Here is a 22,487-nt window from a genome sequence, read left to right as displayed (position 1 = left end):
TGTACAGGCTTTGCAGTCAGTAGATCCCTATCCTGCCTTTTCTCCTTACCAGTGAGAAGGACCACAACAAGGCACTCAGGATTCTTGAGGCTCTGTTTTCTTTGGGATGATACAGTAAGTTTTTTGGGTTTTTTATAAGTAATCATAGAAATATTAAAATTTTATACCATTAACTTGTATTTCACTTAACTTTTACTTACATCATCAACTGTTAATTATGCTTAGTATCCTGAGTTAATGAGTTTCATTAGAATACAGTGAGCAGCATAGGCTTAGAAGTATCTACTTGCTTAATAGTGCAGTCTCTTATGTAGGCAGAATAATGTCAGGCAAGGCTGTATATAGATATATGTTTTTTCATTTTAAATGCATAGTGAAATGAGATCTTTAAAGATCTCCCAGGAAATGGAGGGAAGGTACCATAACACAGGCAGGAAGGCACACTGGGCTTGGTTCATGTTTCAATTAGCTACTTGTGTAAAAATGTTCTGGAATTTTCAGTTTTCCACTGGCACCCGAGGAGCTAGAGCCAGTCTTACTACCTAGAAGAAAGAGCAGCCATGGACGTGGAAGGTGCTATACTTAGAAGTGCACATAAAGACAGTTTTCCAAACTAAGTAACAGCGTCTGTCTTACACAACATTTGTAGTAAGTGAAAGAAATCAGGCAATGCTAAAGTAAAATAAATTGCTTACAGCTTTAAAAAATTGCCTTTATTCAGAATCATATGGTTTTTTAAAAAAAATCTTACCATTATGAAAGTTTAAAAAAATATAGCACTCCGTGCAATGAAATACTACATTTAATTATTCAAATACTTAAGGCAGGTTTCTCACAGTTTACATGTGAGAATTAGCATGATCCAAATTCTAATATCCATTTCTCATATCTTTCAATGTCTGCAGCAGATACTGACTTAGAAACCTTTTTTAAAGCCATTTCAAAATCCTCCATGGTTGTGGGCATGTGCATTTCTTCTCTTGAAAGATTTCGGATTTCTTCTGGGGTCAAACCTTCAATGCGCCTTCTCATTGCCATCAAGGATGCATCCCTAGGTTTAAAAATTTTTTTAAGTGATATTTTGATTGAATGAAAACCTATTAACTAGAAAAATATATTTCCTACATGTTCAGGAAAAGCTACCTGATCCAATTAGGTGGTTTCTCCTTTCCCCCTCGTATTTTGTGGAGAAACTTTAGATTCAAGCCCCTCTTTCCTATCACCAAGTTTTATTCTTAATAGCAGCCACCACTTACGCAAAGGGATGGCAACATATGGCTTTTACACACATTATCACTAATCCTCACAAGAGCCCTAACCTGACAGGCTCACTTCTGAGAGGAGGAAACTAAATCAAGCACCTTGCTAAATCATCTGAGTTAATACTTGGACTAGAATAAAATTTATGAATAAGCTGGGTTAGAGGCAGTCTTTTCTCTTTTTTACTGCTATTCCTGTCACATTTAGGACATTTTCACTGAAACTGAGATTGTACTCTACTTCGGTATGCCAAGTCAATTTATTTCACAATTCTATTTCCTTCATGACAGTATACTAAACAACTGCACCAACATCATTTTAATCCAAGACAATTACAGATTTTCTATTTTACACTCACTGTTCTAACATTAGCTTCTTGAACCTGTAGTTTTCAAATGAACTGTAGACTTGACCTGTAAGATATACCAGTATTTTACCAGCACCTGCTAACACTAACTAAATACCAGAACTTGTGTCTTTGACTGTAGACTATAAAGTGTGTCTTTATCTTGGCATAAACACGTCATAAGTTTAGACCCACAAAAACCTATGCTTCCAAAATAATTCATACCTGCACACGTTGGTAATGTCCGCACCTGAATAACCTTCCATGTTTTCTGCTATACGTGCAAGGTCAACATCATCAGCCAATTCCAGCTCACGGAGACTTATTCGTAACAGCTCCTCTCTGCCTTTTGCTAGTGGTAGAAACAAATTTAAAAATATAAGCCTTCCACATAAACAGTGTATTATTTTTCTTCAAGTCCACTTTGTATGAGAAGTTGTTTACCAACTCTTAGAGCTCATTTGCTTAAAAACTTAAGAGCTATTACTCACTGAATTTTACATTTCCTAATACCAAGGCTTTCAGGCTCTAGATATAGCCAAGCCAGTTAATATAAGGAAAAACATCCCACTTTTGTCTCTTGAAAGTTAATACCAAATTTTAAAATTCCTAAGAAAAAGAGTTAACATGAGCTTTCTGATAAGATTCACATGAAGATACCTGATGGTAATGGAATATAGATTCTTTTTTCAAGACGTCGTCTTAAAGCCTCATCAATATCCCAGGGAAAATTAGTAGCTGCCAGAACCATAACCATTTTGGAAGGGTCATCATTTTCAGAAGCACCTCCAACACCTAAAAGAAGGGTGAAGGGAGAGTAAAAAGATAACTCAGATATATAAAATAAAGTTCAATTACTTAAAGATCATCAAATATTTAGCACAACGTTACAAGGTAGTATAATGGTCAAGCCTCTTTAAAACTTCTAAAATAAACTGGTATATATGTAAACTTTGGTCCAAGAAAAATAAGTTCCTGTGGTATGCAAACAATATGACTCAAAATATTCAATCAAAAGACCAGCTCAACTACATACCTATTTTTTTATTTTATTTCAAAAGCATACATACCCCTCTCAGGCAAATTTACCTGCATTTATTTCAATTGCATGGCTAAAAATAAGAGAACAGCATATATGCCAAAGGGTGCCTGTGAAGAGCCATCATTTCTGGCATGACTCCTCTGTCAGTGTACCAACTTAATGCTGTCACACTGCAGCCCCCTCTCGTCATGGGGAGTTGTATGGGCTAGCACCACGAGCAGAGCTTGGTCAACTCGCGCATATACACATGCCTACCATCCATTTGAACCAGCAGCTCGGCTTTCACCCTCCTGCTTGCTTCGTGCTCTTCAGAAGTCCCTCTGCGACTACAGATGGAATCAATCTCATCAATAAATATGGTGGCTGGAGAATAAAATCGAGCCTAAAGAAAGAAACCATGCAACACCAGGTTCTTATTTCATTTAAAAGTAATTTATAGTTTAGCAACCACAAAATGGCTGAGGAGTCTGTCACACTGTGTATCTTTCCCTCTTGTCCTAATATTGGGGGAGAGGATAAAACTGGAACAGCTAAAATATAGTTTCTAATACAGACTTAGTTACTCAAATATTATACGGCAAACTTTTTTGCCATTCAATACTATAACGATACATATTTACTTAGGAGTGATATAAATACAGGATTGTCCTGTGTACTACAAAAATATTAACTGGTGGGAAAATATTTACCGATACTGGTTAAGGGTTCTAAAGTTCTAGAAAAAAGTTGGTTAAAGAGAATCATTATCTTAAGTAAAATTACATAGATCCCCTCTAAGGAATTCTAATTGCCATTTTTTATTTGACAAGTACTTTTTAAAATCCTCTTTAGTGAACTAGAAGAGTAAATTTATATGGCCCAAGTTTTTTTGTTAGAGATAAAAATTCATATAAAATTTACCATTTAAACCACTTTAAATTGTACAATTTAGTATATTCGCAATGTTGTGTAACAATCACCGCTATCAAATACCAGAATATTTTCATCGACCCAAAAAAACAGCCCTATTTCCCTTACCCCAACTTGCAATCACTAATCTGTTTTCTGTCTCTATCCATTTGCCTATTCTGGACATTTCTAATAAATGGGATCATACAGTATGTGGTCTTTTGTATCTGGCTTCTTTCACATAGCACAATGTTTTCAATGTTCATCTATACCAGTGGTCGGCAAACTCATTAGTCAACAGAGCCAAATATCAACAGTACTATTATTGGCCTCTTCTTATACTAGTAAATGAAGTAACTGAAGATCAGGAAAGGAATTTGCCCACAGTTAGCCAGCTAGGAAAGTGACAGTGGTGGGATCTGAACCCATGCCATCCGACTCTAACGACCCCCACGTTTAGTCATTCACTCCTTGTAACATTTTTAAAGGCCTGGTTATTCTGGAATACTGGCAATATAATTTCCCCCACCACCCTGCCCCAGAAGCTAAGGGAAAACTAATTTTCCAAAATGATCTCAGAGGTTCATTAGATTCCTACTGTGGAATGGGCTATTAGTAAGCCATTGAGAACTTCTTAGAATTTGCATCCTGCCTAATAGATTTTCAAAATTGAAGAAAAAATAAAACAGGAATTGAAAACAGAAGAAGCCTTTATAAGAAAATAACCTGAAATTATGAGGATGTTTGCTGTTTTGTTTTATTCTGAGCCTAGGAAGGAAGATCTGGTATAATATTAGCATGGTCCCAGGTTCTGTCCACCAAGAGTAAAAATGCAAGTCTTTGTCACTATCTACAAATAAGAATGTGTCCTCATACTTATAGCAGCACCACTTCTTAAATGCGGCAAGACTGAAATAGTCAGTAAAGCTTAGCAAAGTCTACTGAATTCAATCCAGAAGCTGTTAAATTACATTTCTCCTACTGATACTAGATTAGTGGGAGTGGAAGAACATAAAAGAAACTCAAAGTATGGAGCAAAGACCTTAAGCCAAAGACTGGGTCATTAAACCTGGGATATTTGGTATATCTCACAGATTGGAGGTCATCTAAGTTCCACAACTACTTATGGTTTTCACCTTTTTGCATTAACATACTGCATTTACCATGTTATGACTAAGCCTACTGATTTTAAAACCACCATTTCAAATTCCTATAGCAGATTAGTAAGGCAGATCCCATAATGTGAGCATGCCCATAAGCTAACAGAGGTGGCTTTTCCTGCAGAGGAAAGGGAATGAATTAGAGCAACTCGTTATTCACATCAGTAAAGGATTCTAGCTTCAGGGGCACAGGAATCATACTCTGGGCACAATGTCATTCTTCCTAGCTATTCTACACACTGGAGACAGTGACAACTCACTTTCTCCCCTTTTAGAGGTAAAGAATCAGAGTTGTCTCAAACATTCACCATTTCGAACAGAAGGCGAACAAGCTTCTCAGACTCTCCTCTGTATTTAGAAGTCAGCGTTGATGAAGAGACATTGAAGAATGTTGTCTTGCATTCTGTAGCTACTGCTTTAGCAAGGAGGGTCTTTCCCGTGCCAGGTGGGCCAACCATCAACACTCCCTGTTGGGAATGTAACAGCGTAAATGAAGGATTTATCTGTCATTGTTCTAATTCATAAGAATTCCATTACTAAGGATCACTTTTCAACCAACTTACACATAATATTAAGACAAAAGACAAATAGAAAGGTAAACAAGTATAATTTATCACAAATTTATTTTATCTATTACAAAAGTATAATAGCATTATTTAAAATATGTAACTCAGAACTGAGAAAAAATATAATCAATATTATAATACTGATATTACAATATATCCTACCACAGGTATTGTTATAGTATCTGGATGTATTTTCTGCTACTTTTTTTGCTCAAATAAATTAGTTGTTGTTTTTTACATATTTATACTCAAAGAATGTTTATAATTTTTATCTTGCTACCATTTCACATTTAAAAACTTAAAATTGCCCAGCCGGCCTGGCTCAGTGGTTGAGCGTCAACCTATGAACCCGGAGGTCACCGGCGATTACCCGTCAGGGCACATGCCTAGGGTTGCAGGCTGGATCTCCAGTGTGGTGTTTGTGGGAAGCAGCCAATCAATGATTCTCTCTCATCATTGATGTTTCTATCTCTTTCTCCCTCTCCCTTCCTCTCTGAAATCAATAAAAATAAGTAAGTAAATAAATAATAAAGACTTAAAATTAGTGCTTAGCTATTAGCATATTTTCCAAATCTAAGAGTTTTTTGACAGTCTCTTTTCAGATCGACCCATGACCTTAAAAAGTGCTTATTAGATATAGATATGTCTCATTTCTTAAGAAAAATATCCTCAATAGATTCAAATATGTCTTAATTTCTTAAGAATAGGATACAAGTTTGCAACATGACACATAAAATAGTGTTTTTACATTAGGCAACTTGTTTACATTTGCAAATACAAGCTCATTCTAAATCTGCCATGTGTCCAACTTTCTAAGATCATATTGTACTTATTATTCTGAGAACCTAGAAATAGCTTTTGGTCTAAACCAGTGGTTGGCAAACTCATTAGTCAACAGAGCCAAATATCAACAGTACAACGATTGAAATTTCTTTTGAGAGCCAAATTTTTTAAACTTAAACTTCTTCTAACGCCACTTCTTCAAAATACTCGCCCAGGCTGTGGTATTTTGTGGAAGAGCCACACTCAAGGGGCCAAAGAGCCGCATGTGACTCGTGAGCCGCGGTTTGCCGACCACTGGTCTAAACAAAATTCTGAATAACACAACATACTGTTTTTAATTTAAATTTTCTTTACTACTCTACTACTTTCTCTCCTCATCTCACCTAAAACAGATAAATATTGACTTTCTATAGCAATGTACTGGCCATTCACTTTGACCATGCCATAATAAACTTACTTTCCACGGTCTCCTGATGCCCTTAAAGAATTCTGGCATCCACATTGGTAATACCACGGCTTCCTTAAGCAACTTTTTAGCTTCTACCAAATCAGCAATATCATCCCTGAAACAGAAGATATTTTATAAACCACCTTTTAGAGTATATATTTAACTCTATGGAGTCGTTCTTGAGAACCCCTGGAAGCTCGGGATTTGACATTGCTGACAGAATGCTCTCCTTTGGCTCTAGTGAACTAAGACACTGTAGTGAGGCCATGCCCACCATATAAAGAGCACAATCTACTTTCAGTTTTTGTCAGTGATGATTCTCAGCATGGCGAATGAGAACACAGGTCGACAGGCCCACTCAAGTGTTATTATGTCATCTCATTTTAAATTCTTGCTCTTACTGATGCTCATTCCATAAACTTCATGATTTAAAAACAATGAGCCCATTAGAAAAAAACCATAAAAAATAAAAAGGTCATAAAGCAGAGAAAGGTTGCAATACTGCTGCTTTGCCCCCAACCCTATTAAGAGGTAGTTACCAAGGATAAAGGGTATCATAGAAATTGCTATGAAGTTGCAACCACAACATTACCACCACCTCTACTACACACATAGTATTTTTTGTAATATATTTTTATTGATTTTAGACAGGAAGGGAGAGGGAGAGATAGAAACATCAATGATGCGAATCATCGATTGGCTGCCTCCTGCAACACCCGCTACTGGGGATCCAGCCCACAACCCAGGCATGTGCCCCGACCAGGAATTGAACAGTGACCTCCTGGTTCATGGGTTGAGGCTCAACCATTGAGCCACACCAGCCGGGTCACACATATTTTGAATGAAATTTCTGTGATCTTATTCCCATTTTGTAATTAAGATTTTTTATTTAATAAAAATTATTATTTTATTATTTTTTATTAAAAAGTCTCAGATAGCCCTGACCGGTTTGGCTCAGTGGATAGAGCGTCGGCCTGTGGACTGAAGGGTCCCAGGTTCGATTCCGGTCAAGGGCATGTACCTGGGTTGCGGGCACATCCCCAGTAGGGGGCGTGCAGGAGGCAACTGATGGATGTCTCTCTCTCATCGATGTTTCTGACTCTCTATCCCTCTCTCTTCCTCTCTGTAAAAAATCAATAAAATATATTAAAAAAAAAAAAAAAAGTCTCAGATAAAAACTTGGGACAGCCTGAACTGGAGTTTTGCATTATATGTAACACTCTCATTGCATGGACTCTGGTTCTATTCCCAAAAACTGATCTTCAGTGCATGCCCACATCTGCTCCATTTTCTATCCCAAAAAGCATCAACAGCACACCCAATTATTATAACTTACCATCGAACATTGGGATTCTGAGAAATTATATCTCTTTCCAAAGCTTCTACTAAGTCCTTATCATATCCAGTACTATCAAATTTATTGGTCTCTGGTTCTGTAACTGCGGCAGGTGATTTGTTCTACATCGGGACAAAAAAACAAGAGCTTTTGATTGACTCAAAAATTGTATTTTGTTTCTGTGAGTCAGAAAAAAAGATTGGAGTCAAGTGATATTTTTATTTTTATTTATTTTTATTTTTTTTAATATATTTTATTGACTTTTTACAGAGAGGAAGGGAGAGGGAGAGAGAGTTAGAAACATCGATGAGAGAGAAACACCAATCAGCTGCCTCCTGCACATCCCCTACTGGGGATGTGCCCGCAACCAAGGTACATGCCCTTGACCGGAATTGAACCCGGGACCCTTGAGTCCGCAGGCAGACGCTCTATCCACTGAGCCAAACCAGCCAGGGCTCAAGTGATATTTTTAAAAAAGCTAATGTAATAGTACAAGTAATAAGGGCAGAATCAAAGACTAGAAGTCATCCTTCTACATCAGAGTTTCATCCTCAATATTTAATTTTTATACAAAAAGTATGACAATGGTGTTAAAAACAAAAAGATTATGCACATGAACTGATGAAAATAAAATATTAATAGTGAGATTAACTGTGGTCACTAGTGAACATCAGATATGTGTGATATTCGTCTCAAAGCTTCAGAGGAGATAAGGTTAAAGACAGATGGATTATTCAACTAAGACTATGGCTCAGTCTTTAACCAGTCCTCGTTAATGTTCCTTAACACGTTAAGTGCCCAGCTTGTTTTGTCTTCTGGATGGAAAGTACAGTGTCAGTCACCGGTGACTCCCACCCACCCTCCAAAAGAGACATCTCAGTCCTTAGGTGAGATCCGCTCCCATCCTGTGATGTCAGTCTTTAGGGCCATAGATCCAAAACATATACTAAAGTATTCCAGGGTACGATGGCAAACTCATAGGGCACTTGAAAGATAATGAAAACAAAAATGTTTAAGTTGTTGACTGTATTACAGATGCCCCCACTTGATATTTTAAATTTTTGAGGGAAGCATGGCAACAACTGTTGAACACTGGATGAACTATCAACTCAAAGTAGTTCAGTTTTCTACATGAAGACCACTACATTCCTTTCAGAAATGCCATATTTTAGAAAGCTAGGTTTTTGACTATAGCTGTGATAAGAGATATAATGGGAAAAAATCGATGTGGAAGAGGAATAGCAATGTCTACTCTGCCTCCAGGGTCTGAGAACTCGACAGTGTCCAATAGGTGTTGATAGGACATAAACAAAGTTCTTTGAACCTAACCCCCTCATAAATAGTAGGTATTCTTTTTGTCCTAGGAGTGCTGTGAAAAAAATTATTGAGACACTCATGAATTTTATGAACCAAAAATTTATGAAGCTCTGCATTAGTGTAAATAATCATTTACTCGATCTTGTATTAGGATTATTATCCCATCTCCATAACATTTCATTGCCCATAACATGATGATTTGTCAGTGATGCTCTCTACAGTCAACATTAATGTCTAGACTTAATCCATATTTATGATATTCATAGTCTTACACTAGATGATTAAATAAGTCTGTTGCACAATTTACAGACTATTCAGTATCCAATACTAACATAAAAGGTATAAGGAAAGCATTGTTTAACATTTAAAAGAGGAGGTTATTTTTTCTTCTAAGTATTTATGAAGTTGTTATTCACTCAGAGATTATCTACCAAGAATCTGTTCTGTGCTAGCAGCTGTGGGGGTAGAAAGAAGACACTGTCCCTGACTATTGGAAAAGTACACGGTAAGCCCAGGAAGATACATATGGAAGACACTTTCTAGTTCTCACTTTCTTTTCTCCCACAGAACACAGTGCTGAGGGAATGTTTGTAGCCAAAGCAAAACAAATTTAAGCTAAGGAGAAACAATTTTATAATAGGTCAGGAAAGAGAAGTTATGGCATTTCAAATTTTGACATTTTTAAATGGATTTAGCTGAACTAGTACAATTCTCTCTAAGTATACACCTATGCAATAACTTGCTCTAAATTAACATACTAACAGCTACCAGGAGGTAAAAGAAAGCAGCAGAGAGATTTTAAAAAATGTAGACTCCTTTTGGATGCTCAAAATGAAGTTGAAGATGGCCAATTAACCAGGATATAAGTCCCTGGGTTTAAAAACAATTATTTTAAAAGCTGACAAAATTATAGACACAAAATCCAAATCCACTGTCTCAATTAAAAGAGTTAATTAATCTGGAGAGTGCCTGGAAGCTCTGTGTCCCTTCCCTCATTCCTCGCCCCATGCATCTCTTCCATCCAGCTGCTCCTGAGCAGCATCCTTTTAATAAACCAGCAATCTAGTAAGTGAACTGTTTTCCTAAGTTCTGTGAGCTCTCTAGTGAATTATCAGGTTCAAGGAAAGAGCTGCCATAGTCTGGCAGTTTTAATGACTGAAAATTATTAAAATCTGTACAGTCATCATTTTTAAAGTTAAAAAATAACTTTTTCATTTATGAAAATCAGTAACATTTACCTTTTCCTCTCTTCCTTTATTCTGTTCTTTCTTTTCCCGGCAACGCACAGCTTTCCCTCTGTCATTTTGAAGATTGTGTGCAGATGGACGGTGAACTCTGACAGTTGTACTTGGACGGTTACTGTGTGCTTTAGGGTCACTGTTTTGAGAAGACTGGCGTTTTCTAGGACCTGGTGAGGGTCTAATCAAACACAAGATCATGAAAATCATCATCAACCCCTGGAGTTGGTCCAAATAGAGATGAACACAAATAGTGTATAAGAGTCCATGAACTGAAGAAGCCAAGGAATAACTGCATACAAGATAGGAGTGAATTCCCCCCGACCCCCCCGCAAAAGGCATGCCTTTCTTAAAAGATCTCTACTTACCTTCGTTCAACAGGTACAGGCAAGGACCAGACTTCTCCCTCAGAAGCTGGAAGCTCATGCTGTGCAGCTTTCAATGGAGAGCTGTCTAATTTAAAGCTCTCTAGTGTTTTCATGATATCCTTAACATGCTTAGCTTCCACATTTATTTCCTGCCACACCTGATGAAAGGATAATACATCTATTTATATTTTTATAACTAATAAATCACTGTCAAGATTAAACTAGTGCCTTTTATTAGAGATGTCAGAAACCTCCACTTTTGCCCTGGTCGGTGTGGCTCGGTTGGTTGGAGATGATTCAGTACACCAGAAAGTGGTGGGTTTGATTGCCGGTCAGGGCACATACCCAGGTTGCAGGTTTGATATCCAGTCAGGACACATGCAGAGGTGGTCGATCGATGTTTCTCTCTTTCTCTCTCTCTCCCTCCCTTCCTCTCTCTAAATATCAATTTTTAAAAAAGAAACCTCCATTTTGACATCAAATATTCAATAAATCACACCAAGATATTCTGTTAAGATTTTAATAATGGTTCATTAATTCTTTGTTTTCAATTGCAGAATTAATTCTGATGAAATGAATTAAATATTCTGGCTAATTAAGCCATGTTACTGACTTACGGCTTTTATTCAAATTGCATAACAAATTAAAAAGTTAGATGTAACTTTAAAGTTTGGTAAAATAATATTTTTGTAAGCTGTACTTTGATGGGTTTTTGATGCTATTTGACAATTTTTAAATGCTGATTAGAACCCACTAATTTCATAACTCACTAGTGGATTGCAATTTGGCTTCAGAAGATAAATGGCTTGATTCACATATAACCAAGATGTTTTTTAAAAGCAATCTTGACTCAATTTAAAACCTATACATACATACATATATATATATATATATATATATATATATATATGTATATATATACATATATATATATATATATATGTAAAACGCTGAAATGAAGTTGGTAATGTTTTGTCTTAAAACTAAATGACTTAAGTATCTTTACAAAAAAGCTTAGACTTTTAAAGTAAAAGTATCTGGCCTAAGAACAAAAGTTCTTACAAGTCTTTCAGTGACAAGCAAAACTCCTTATGAAATACTTTGCCCTTCCAGTAACGTCAGAGATATGCAGAGGCAGATTTAGGAAAAGAGGTTACATTTTTAAAAGTAGGATATTTTCTCTTTTAAAGAAATTAAGGACAAATATGGAATACTATAAAAAAAAAAGCAGTTCAGTAGAGTCCAAGGAATACTATTCTACCTAGAAGACCAGCTCAAAAATACTATTAATTTCTGTAACATTTCTTTCCTCTGTGACATAGTTGAACCTTATTATAAATGCCACCTTCAACTGTACCTATAAGTTCTACAGTTTCCACCTGTGAATTTCTATTGGTCTTCAGTGACTAATGTTCCTCAAATGGAATTCAAATATGGTCTGTTTTATCCTGTTCTATAGAAAATATGGTATCCATGAGATTCAGGTGTCATCTGCAGTTTTGAAAATGGCTTAATAAAGTCAACTCTAATTTTACCAGATAAAAACATGATCTAGGAAAAAAACTGAAAACTATTACTTAAAAAAATATTAGATTCCAACAATTAAAATAATTAAATAGAGCTTATAATACTGATGATGGTGAATATATACTATTACTAATATAATAAGGTTTCAAGTAACATTATATACAAATCCATGTAACAAATGATATACTCTCAATGTGTAACTGCAAAAAGCACTGATAAATGAAATCTCCTGAGTTCTTAAACCATTTAAAAGATACATAAGTCGTGATTCTCACCTGTTGCCATTTCTGCTGGAGGTACGTATCTTTGACTGAGTATAGATACTTGTTCATTTGGTCAAGAACTCCCTGATAATAGACCATCGCAGAGTCATAGTTTCCCAGCAATGCATATTCACGAGCCAATTTTACATTCTCACTAATCATAAGAAGACTCATGCTCACATGTAAGCTAAAAAAAAAATAAAGAAAAAGAAACATTTGATATTATATGTCTCTTAAAAGTAAGTATTACAAAGAATTTTTTTAAAGTATACTTTCTAGGGCTCCCTCCAGAAGCTCACAAGCTCACTGCACTTTCCATCTCTATACATCTGCTCATGCTATTTTCAATCCTTCAAAGAAATTCCTTAGTTCCCAAAGCCAAACCCTACCTATGTGTCAAAGCCCAGGTGAGATGGCAGTTGTCCCTGTATGTCTACCTCTGAAATTCTCCGTTCAACATAAACCCTCCCCCTTCTAAAGTCTCCTGGCACTTTTTTGGGACATTCATCTCAAGGCACTTGTCTACTTTGAATTATAGTTACTGATATGTCTAATCTCTACTAGACCGTTTTTGGGAGTAGGATTAGCATCTGGAAGGTGTGAGGCTGTATCCTCGGTGTACGGCAAATAAGTATTATTGAATATCTGTAGAATAAATGTAGAATGTTAGATAGTTTTTGGAAGGCAATGTAGAACAGCAGAAAACGTGTGTTTTGAAGTTAGAAAAATGTTGGTTCCAATTCTAATTCTGTCAACTTGGTCAAATCAGTGGTTGAGCATTGACCCATGAACCAGGAGGTCACAGTTCAATTCCTGGTCTGGGCACATGCCCAGATTGCCGGCTCGATCCCTAGTGTGGGGAGTGCAGGAGGCAGCCACTCAATGATTCTCTCTCATCAATGATGTTTCTCTCTTTCTCTCTCTCTCCCTTCTTCTCTGAAATCAATAAAAAGAAAAAAAAATTTTTTAAGCAAGATTAATGGGAAATGTTGGTGGGTAGAAGAGCTAAAAATCAGCAATGCCATACTAGAGAAGAAGGGAGTGGGTTCTATGCTCCTTAGAACAGAGATTAGAGTGAGATGGGATCACAATAACCCCAGGGAGAAGTAGGGATGTCAAAATTACGGCAACCACCTCAGGCTTCTATTTTCTGCCAGTCTTTGATATTTCTCATTCTTTAAACAATTGTTGTTCCTTTACCCAGTTAGACTTGATTAATACCTGTCACGTATTATGTATTAGGATATGTATTAGGAACTTCAAACTCAAATATCTTTAATCTCAGCTATTAGGTTCAATTCCGAAATATAAGGCAAGACAGATGCCAAGATAACTAGTGGCCCCCTTCCTGAAAACCAATCCTAGAAGATTAACAATTACTTCACAGAAGGATGATGGGTCCCAGAATTAAACATAAAATTCTGAAAAACAACTGATCTGACAGATGGTGATGGGGTCTTGGTGTGTGGGAGGTCCAAGGCAGCCCACAGGTAAACAGGGCCAGGTGAGAGTTTTCTAGCTGAGCCCTTTCTGACTTGCACTGTCCTGGCCAATCCTTGCTCACCCTTGCAAGTGCAAGTCCAGCACCCTTTTCTTGTTCTCTAAGTGCATAGAAAAGGAAATTTTATTAAAAGACCTCCCCCTTTAAAAAGCTCCAGGCCCAGAGGGATTTTTTTTTTTTTTTTATGGGCGGGCTTTTACCTACCTTCTAAATAGAAAAGATAATTCCAATCACATAAAAGTTGATCCATAAAAAAAAGAGAAAAACTGACCAACTCTTTTTTCTGAGGCTGGGATCACCTCAATTTCAAAACTGAGTAAGAATACAAAGACCATTTCAATTATGTATGAAGAAGTGGGAATCTATATTTATCTTACCTAACAATAGACAAACATGTAAACTGACCGTACCTCTGCTACGCCCACTGCCAATCAGTGAGTATGCAAATTAGAAGGCCAAAAATGGCAGCCTCCCAGCTGCTCCAGGTGCAGAGTGGCCAGGTGGGGCAGGACGCCTGCTATGAGAGGGAGGGCGCGGGGCGAAGGGATCTACAGGAGCGGAGTGCCGCAGCAAAGATAAAACTGCAGACTCTGGAGTCTGCAGTGAAGACAAAGGTGGCAGACTCTGGCTGGAGTCTGCAGCGAAGCAGCAAAGACGACGATGGCAGACTCCGGCTGGAGTCTGCAGCGAAGACGACGATGGCAGACTCCGGATGGAGTCTACAGCGAAGACGAAGATGGCAGACTCCAGTCGGAGTCTGCAGCGAAGACGAAGATGGCAGACTCCGGCCTGAGTCTGCAGCAAAGACAAAGAAGGCAGACTCTGGCCAGAGTGAAGGCCTGGGTTGCCGGAGGAAAACCGGTGCTGGAAGCCAAGGGAAGGAAGGCCTATTGCACGAATCTCTTCATGCAACAGGCCTCTAGTATATATAAAAGGCTAATATGCAAAGTGTCCCCTCAGGAGTTCAATCGCTCACTATGACCACCAGGGGATGGCACGAAACGAAGGAAGGCCCGGGCCAGCAGCCAGGGAAGGAAGGCCCTGGCCGGCAGCCAGGGAAGGAAGGCCCTGGCTGGCAGCCAGGGAAGGAAGGCCCTGGCTGGCAGCCAGAAGGCCCCAACTGGCCCTGATCACCGGCCAAGTCTAGGGACCCTACCTATGCATGAATTTTGTGCACCTGGCCTCTAGTTCTAAATAAAATGTTAGCTAACAGTGTCAACTAACTCTTTTCCCCTCCCTCCTCCCTTCCCTCCCTCTCTTTTTCTTCCTCCTCTTCCCCTTCTCCATGATCAGGAAGATTTATCCCAGGAATTCAAGAATAACTTAAGATCAGAAAATCCATCCTTACAATTCCTCACACTAATGGACAAAGGGACTTCACACAAGAATGGGTAGAGAGCATTAAGGACAATTCACAGAAGGGAAAACTCAAGCTGGCTAAGAAGTACAGATACTAGTAACAGATGAATGCAAATAAGAACAAGAAGACACCCCTTTTACATTTACCAGATTTAAAAAAATAACAATAAATCCAATAATATTCAGTATTTCCAAGGATTTGGGGGGGGGGGGAATCCCTGCACATATAATTTGTGGGTATAAACTGATACAGTCATTTTGGAGAGCAATCTGGCAGTACTAAGGAGAATTATGTATGCATACATCCGATTGCCCTGCAATCCCACTCTTCTGTAAATATCACAGAGAGAAAGTCTCACACAGATCCAGTAAGGGACTTGTTTGGGGATGTTAATGACATTAATTGTTTGGGAAATCAAGGAGTTGGAGGCAATCTACCTAGGGAAATGGATTAAAAAAAAAGTGGTGGATACATGCAATGGAATACCACATAGCAGATGGAAGTAAATTTTACAAATAGCATCATGGATAATTCATCAAAATACAAGGTTGGACAGAAAAAAATCTCAGACATAGAACAAGATGTAAATTCTAATACATTTTATAAATTAAAAATAAGCTACATCTGCCCTGGCTAGGTGGCTCAGTTGGTTGAAGAAGTGTCCCGAAAACCAAAGGGTTGCGGGTTCAATTCCCAGTCAGGGTACATACCTGGGTTGAGAGTTTAATCCCCAGTCAGAGTGTGTATGGGAGGCAGCCCAGCGATATTTCTTTTTTCACATGGATGTTTCTCTTTCTCTCTCCCCCTTCCTCTCTCTCTAAAATAAAAAATCCATGGGTGAGGATTTTTAAAAACACTATTATTTACTTATATGTGCTATATAAAACACTTTTTTAAAGGCTACATACACATCTGAGAATATATATATATTAAGTATATATTAAGTATATAGTGTCTGTGAAGGATAAGATAGGGAAATGTGAGTGGAGAAAGAAGATGAAGAGTAGGAAAGAAAAAATAAATAAATACAACAAGAGAAGAGCCTTCTATCCATTGATCATCACAGAAAGCCTCTGAAATGGTTCGCAAGGACCTCTGCCTCCCAGTATCCATACCCATGTGTAATCACCTCCCCTTGAATGTGAGCTTATAAAAAACAGAACATGCAAAAATAACAGAATGTCATTTCTGAGATTAGACTGTGACTTCCATTTTGCTCTCTTGCTGTCTCTTGCTCTCTTGCTGGACCACTCTAAGGGAAACCAGTTACCTTGCTGAGAGCTGCCCCGTGCAGAGGCTCTACATGGCAAAGAACTGAAGGAGGGCCCAGGCCATCAGCCAGTGAGGCATTGAGGGCCTCACTCCAGTAGCCCAGAGGAACTGAATCCTGCCAAGTACTACGCGCCGGGAGCCTGGAAACGGATCCTCCCCATTGAGCTTTGAGATGACTACAGCCCAGATACCTTGATTACAGCTCGTGAAAGACTCTATATCAGAAGTACCCAGCTAAGCAGGCCCAGAGCCTGACCAAGGAAACCATGAGTAATAAATGTTTGTTTTAAATCACTAGGTTTAGGGTAATTTGCTGTACAGCTATGAAATGAGGTCTATAAGTAACTCAAGATTGGGCATCTGAGATCCAAAAGAAAAAGAAAAAAACCCCATGACCTAAATAACAACTCTCTGGAGTCATTTAGGTAATATTCTATCTTAATAAAAGCTCCATGACCAATGATCACGGCTTTCTGTTACCTCTGCTTGGCACACAGCAGATAATTAATCTTTAAATGACTGAATAGTGCCAAGTTTTTGTCTTAACTATTAAAACTTCCTACCTTTGTCCAGCTCTTTACCCTCAGCACTGGCATTCCTTGACCCTCAAATCAGCCCTGTCAGAGCTGTGACTGCCTCTGCCCTGAAACTACATGCCCTACAGTGACACCTGGTCTAGGCAACAGATAGAGGCCAGCTGAGGCCAGCTGCACAGATCTGGATGAGCTTGTCTATCAGGCTTCTCATGCCTTTTCTCTGCTCCCTCCCTCTTTCCCTTCATAGACTTTCTCCTGATCTTTCTTCCCTTTCCCCATTTAAAATAATAAAAATCTAAATTAAGTTGTTACTTATATATGAGTGGTCCTCATTTTTTTTTTTTTTTTTAGGGCCATGAGTCAATGGCCTAAAACACACAAACGCACTCCAGGCCTTCTCTGAAGGTTCTCAGTGTTGTGAATATTTCCTTCTAGTCAGATAAAATTCCTTAGGAGCCAATGAATTGACTCTTTCTCCCAAACAAAAATGAAAAGTCAATCCAAGGCCACATTAACAAATGACCTGAAAAATTCTTGGTTATCAAAGAAACAACATGTTTACTGAAAACAGTATCTAAATATCCTTAGTTGACTAAATGTTAGACAAAAATAATTCTCCCTGTTCTTTTAGTAGTCTCTAATCCAAAGACGTTATTCTTCTCAAATAAATATCAGCACTGTAAATTTAAGATTCTCCAACTTTCAAGAATATATCCTTATCATTACTAAAATTACACTCAGGAGGACAGAAATTGGGTCTAACGAGCACAATATCTGGTAATAAATGAATTAATATATTTCAAGAAAAGCCTATAGACCAAAATTTAATCACCATGAACTGTAAACACTACCTACTGGTTCAATTAATAAAACACTTATAAAAATGAGACTGCCCAGCCCTAGCTGGTTTGGCTCAGCAGATAGAGTGTCAGCCTGCGGACTGAAAGGTCCCAGGTTCAATCCAGTCAAGGGCACATGCCTGGATTGCAGGCTCGATCCCCAGTGGGGGGCGTGCAGGAGGCAGCCGATCAATGATTCTCTCTCCTCACTGATGTTTCTATCTCTCTCTCTCTCCCTTCCTCTCTAAAATCAATAAAAAGAACATTTTTTAAAAAAATGAGATTGTCCAAAAATTGAGACTCTTGATTTACAGAGGTCATTAAAGAGAAAAATAACCTTAAGTGGTGATGCCTGGTTTATCTCACAACAAACTTTTCCTTTATATAATTCTATCAGAACCACCCTTTTTCTTACATGACTTGAGTATTTATGATTCAGCTAAACTCATTTTTTTTAACTAAGTACGATGCACCATAAAATTTTAATTCAAGTAATAGAGTCAAATTTTTAAAAATTAAACACTCACTGCAAAATTTCTAGCAAACTTAATTCTGATGTGGTATAGTGTCTCCACAAAGAGACTTAAAGTGTCTTTTTCTCCTCTAGGATTAGGGAAAAGAAGTGATCAAAGACAATGAAAAACAGGCAATAGACCCAAATATTTAAATTCTAAGATTTCTCTTCTCTTCCAAAACAACAAACTCAGGGCCTTCCCTATTTCACATCTAAAAAGGATACCTTAATAATAAAGATCAGAGCAGAAATAAATGACACAGAGACTAAAAAAAAAAAAAAAAAAATGTAAAAGATCAATAAAAAGGATACCTTATTCACTTAATCTTTAAAGGAATCTTAGACAGGGCTCCACTTATACTGTAGTTTTTACCATAATGTGCATAGGTCATTCAAGAAATATTTACAGAGCACCTACTGAATTGCAAGGAATTTAACTGAAGACAAAAATAAGACGAAATGAGACCCTTACATCCTTGTAGTTTAGTGAAAGAGGTATCATTTTATTTACTCTAGGTGTTTTTTCTTTGCTTAGCACAGATTTTAAAAATCAGTATCAATTTTAAAAATATCTGCCTAAAATAAAAACAGATAAAGTTCAATCATGTATTTTCCTAAGGCATTTCAGTGAACCAAATGTATGTTAACTTTAAATGTGACAATACAATATTAAGCAATTTTCAGTATGTTCATGCCTAGAATATGAAAGCAACCTAATTGCTAATTGACACTCAGTCACTGATGATTATGAATAAGCAATAAATGAGCAACCCATGACCAATTATAGCATGACATACATTTTTCTTACTCTTATAATCATCATATGATAAATACCCAAGAAGCACAAGAAAGTTTTTGGTATATAAAAAAAGCACTGAAGCCCTAACCGATTTGGCTCAGTAGATAGAGCGTCGGCCTGCGGACTGAAAGGTCCCAGGTTCGATTCCAGTCAAGGGCATGTACCTTGGTTGCGGGCACATCCCCAGTAGGAGGTGTGCAGGAGGCAGCTGATCAATGTTTCTCTCTCATTGATGTTTCTAACTCTCTATCCCCCTTCCTCTCTGTAAAAAATCAATAAAATATTTTTTTTAAAAAAAGCACTGAAAAACAACCTGCTCAGAAAAAAATACCTATATTAGATACGTATTTAGTAAACTCTCTTTACATTTACCTTGAACAATGCAAAAATAAATCAGTAAACATAATTTTAAAATGTAATTTAAAAGCCATATCAATAAACAATACCAGCATAATCTATTTAGCATATTATCAACACTGACCATTTTGATCTGATACACTATATTTGTTTGTTTGTCTGTTAATCCTCACCTGAGGATTTTTTCCATTGATTTTTTTTTTCCAAAGAGAGTAGAAGGGAGGAAGAGAGGGAAGGAAGGAGGAACATCTATATGAGAGAGACACATCCAGTGGTTGCCTGCCCTGCATGCGCCCTAACTGGGTCTGAGAATTAAAATGATACACTATCGTTTTAACCAGTTAAGTAGCTAAGAAAAAAAAAAAAAAGGAAGAAGCAAACATGGTTGTACACAGAAATTCAACAGTTAATATAGTAAATTCTACAAGATTCTCTAATCCCGGGTACTTGTCAGAATTGTGATACCAGGTTCAAAATGAGATGCAGACTACACAGTATGTCTAGTACTGAATCTACAAAAGGCAAGCGCTTCTTGAATAACCAATGCCATAAAGGAACTTGATGAAGCTTTTCATAGCCTAGGATTGTTGGAAAGTTGATGGGCACTGCCTTTTGTTTAAAGCCATAAAACGGGCCAAGAGTTACTAGTATTAATACAAGAAAAAGAATGTTGCTGCTATTTCTGTGTGAGAACTCTCTGATTACAAAGAAAGCAGGGCTGCATTGACACCCGTAGGCATGCATGAACACTGCATGAACACTGCGAGAATCTTTCTTGACACCTTAGTGTTCTAGCATTGTTACTATGTGGCAGCGATCTATGGCACATTCCAAAACGCTTAGGAATGTTTTCAGCAGCGATGAAAGGTCTGATTTCAAAGAGGAAGACATAAATAAGTCTTTCAAGAGAGAAGGATGTAATACTGTGCTGCTGGAATTTAGTAACTGACATAAAATTGGCACTTCGCAGTTCAAAGGGAAAATTACTGTAGATCAAATAAGGGCTTGAGAGTAAGGCACTTACCGATCCACGTTTATCTCTAACTTCGACGTCGTCATGTACGATACTATATGAACCAAATGTTTCGAGGGATAACATTTTTAAAAGATACCAACTCTAAACAAAAAGGGCTATGATCTTCCCCGGCTCCGGGATAAACTAAGTAAGAAATAACCATCTCAACGATGTCACACCAACCTATTCGCAGTTTTTCTAGGGTGAGGATTTCGGGGACGGGAGCGTGGACGGATTCGGGAGAGGATCCGTCAACAAGAGAATAAAAACATGTTCTCCTGGCCAGAGACTCTCTAATGGCACAGGTCTAGAGATGGGATCCTCAGGAGCGCCCCGAGTCCCTGCTGGACAGAAGTGCTCAGGTGAGGGGACCGTCACCTAAGCCACAGGTGTCAACGACAACAGCAAGGACCTAAGACCTCCGTGCAGACAAGGGCTGGCTCACAGCAGGATGCGCAGCGGTCTCGCACCCAAGCCCCGAAGTCCCTCACCGACTCTGCCCCAGGGGTCGGGGGTCCCCACAGCACCAGGCGAGCGAACACTCACCTGTGGAGGCCGAGGCTCCTGGGAAACCGCCCACCGACAGGTGGAGGGACAGGGTGGAGCGGGGCTCCGGGCGAGGAAGGAGGGCCCTGCCCAGCCCCAACCACTCTGATCGGTGCTCACCGTCCCAGCAGCGCCGGGTCCAACCGTCGACAGCCCCCTGCGAAGCTTCAGCTAACCAAGAATTTGAAGGCAAACTCGCCAGGGTCACTTCCGGTGCCAGGGGTGGCCTCGGCGACTTCAGCGCACGCGGGGCGACGCCCCGGGAGCGAGGACGCCGGGCGGCGTGCGCGCGCCGGGCGCGGAATGGGCGTGGCCGACGGAGGCGGGGGCGGGGGCGGGACGCGCCTGCGCAGTCCTCGTCGCCTCCTCCCGGCGGGGTTGGGATGACAGGTGGGATGGTAATGGCTTAAGCAAGTACCACGTCGCGTACTTTTTCTGAAGTATTTGCTCATTTTTCCTCCCATTTGATTTTCATCATATTCCTCAGAAAGTAAGAAGTCAAAGTGTCTTTTTTTGCGGGTGAGTGTCTAAGGTCATACAATTCGTTTGTGACAAATTCTGTTTTAGAACCAAATACTCAGAATTTGGCTGGGGCGCTTGTCACGACATAACATGGATAAAATAGGGAGTAGGTAAACAAATATTCAGACACGCTGCTTGGTGGAATTTTATTCTCGTGGTTTTTTTTTTTGGTCAACGTTTTTAAATTATGATGTTTCACGATTTACAGATACGCACTGGACAGAACTGTGCTTCCTCCAATTTGTCTCCTGTTACGATAGGTTTCCTTTAGGAGTGCCTGGAAATTAAAAGTCTAATTTTAAAACATCCCAGTAATTTAACAGACTTAAAGGCGATTCAGTCTGCCAATATTTGAACAATTACTATGTGCCAGGCACTGTTGTAGGAACGGGTATATAGTAGTCAGCAACATGCTGTATTTTGTTTTTAAAGTCTTATAAAATTATCAACTAAGTAGAAAATAATAGTTTTGCTATGGTGGATATGACCTCTATTGTAATGGAGCACAATACATTATAATTAATATATTTTTGAAATAAAAAGCATTTCACGGAGGTACAAATGAGGGTATCAATAAAATTAGTAACAAACAATGGGGATGAAGATGATGGATTAGAGAAAAATGTATAAGATAAAAATAGCTGAATTTCATGACTGATTGCATGGGAGATAGTCAAAGTACAA

General features: G+C 38.4%; 1 protein-coding gene across 2 annotated transcripts; it reads right to left on the bottom strand.

Moving 5' to 3' along the window:
• Positions 1-679: 679 nt before the first annotated feature.
• On the bottom strand, positions 680-21,586 carry KATNA1 (katanin catalytic subunit A1). Of its 2 annotated transcripts, none has more exons than XM_080665313.1 (11): positions 21,402-21,586; positions 12,555-12,729; positions 10,753-10,910; positions 10,385-10,565; positions 7,830-7,951; positions 6,503-6,608; positions 5,005-5,163; positions 2,904-3,030; positions 2,267-2,401; positions 1,832-1,958; positions 680-1,051 (listed from the first exon to the last, which is right to left on the bottom strand). In XM_080665313.1, exons 2-11 carry the CDS (start codon positions 12,714-12,716, stop codon positions 853-855), a joined length of 1,476 nt encoding a protein of 491 aa, XP_080521439.1. In that variant the 5' UTR covers positions 12,717-12,729; positions 21,402-21,586; the 3' UTR covers positions 680-852. The 2 variants fall into 2 exon arrangements, with proteins under 2 accessions (XP_080521439.1, XP_080521438.1); XM_080665312.1 differs by having other exon boundaries at positions 21,282-21,566.
• Between the last annotated feature and the right edge of the window lie 901 nt (positions 21,587-22,487).

Source organism: Plecotus auritus, assembly GCF_963455305.1.
Source record: "Plecotus auritus genome assembly, chromosome: 4".
Taxonomy (NCBI): domain Eukaryota; kingdom Metazoa; phylum Chordata; class Mammalia; order Chiroptera; family Vespertilionidae; genus Plecotus; species Plecotus auritus.
The sequence above is the reverse complement of the archived record's forward strand: the minus strand, read 5'-3'. Positions and strand labels throughout refer to the sequence as shown.

Bases quoted from the DNA above. Each gene is read 5' to 3' on its own strand.
- KATNA1 (XM_080665313.1), bottom strand. From the start codon at position 12,716: ATGAGTCTTCTTATGATTAGTGAGAATGTAAAATTGGCTCGTGAATAT. The intron at 10,911-12,554 runs GTGAGAATCACG...TCCTTTCATCAG, and splicing joins TCCAGCAGAAATGGCAACAG to GTGTGGCAGGAAATAAATGT. The intron at 5,164-6,502 runs GTAAGTTTATTA...CATTCCCAACAG, and splicing joins GCATCAGGAGACCGTGGAAA to GGAGTGTTGATGGTTGGCCC.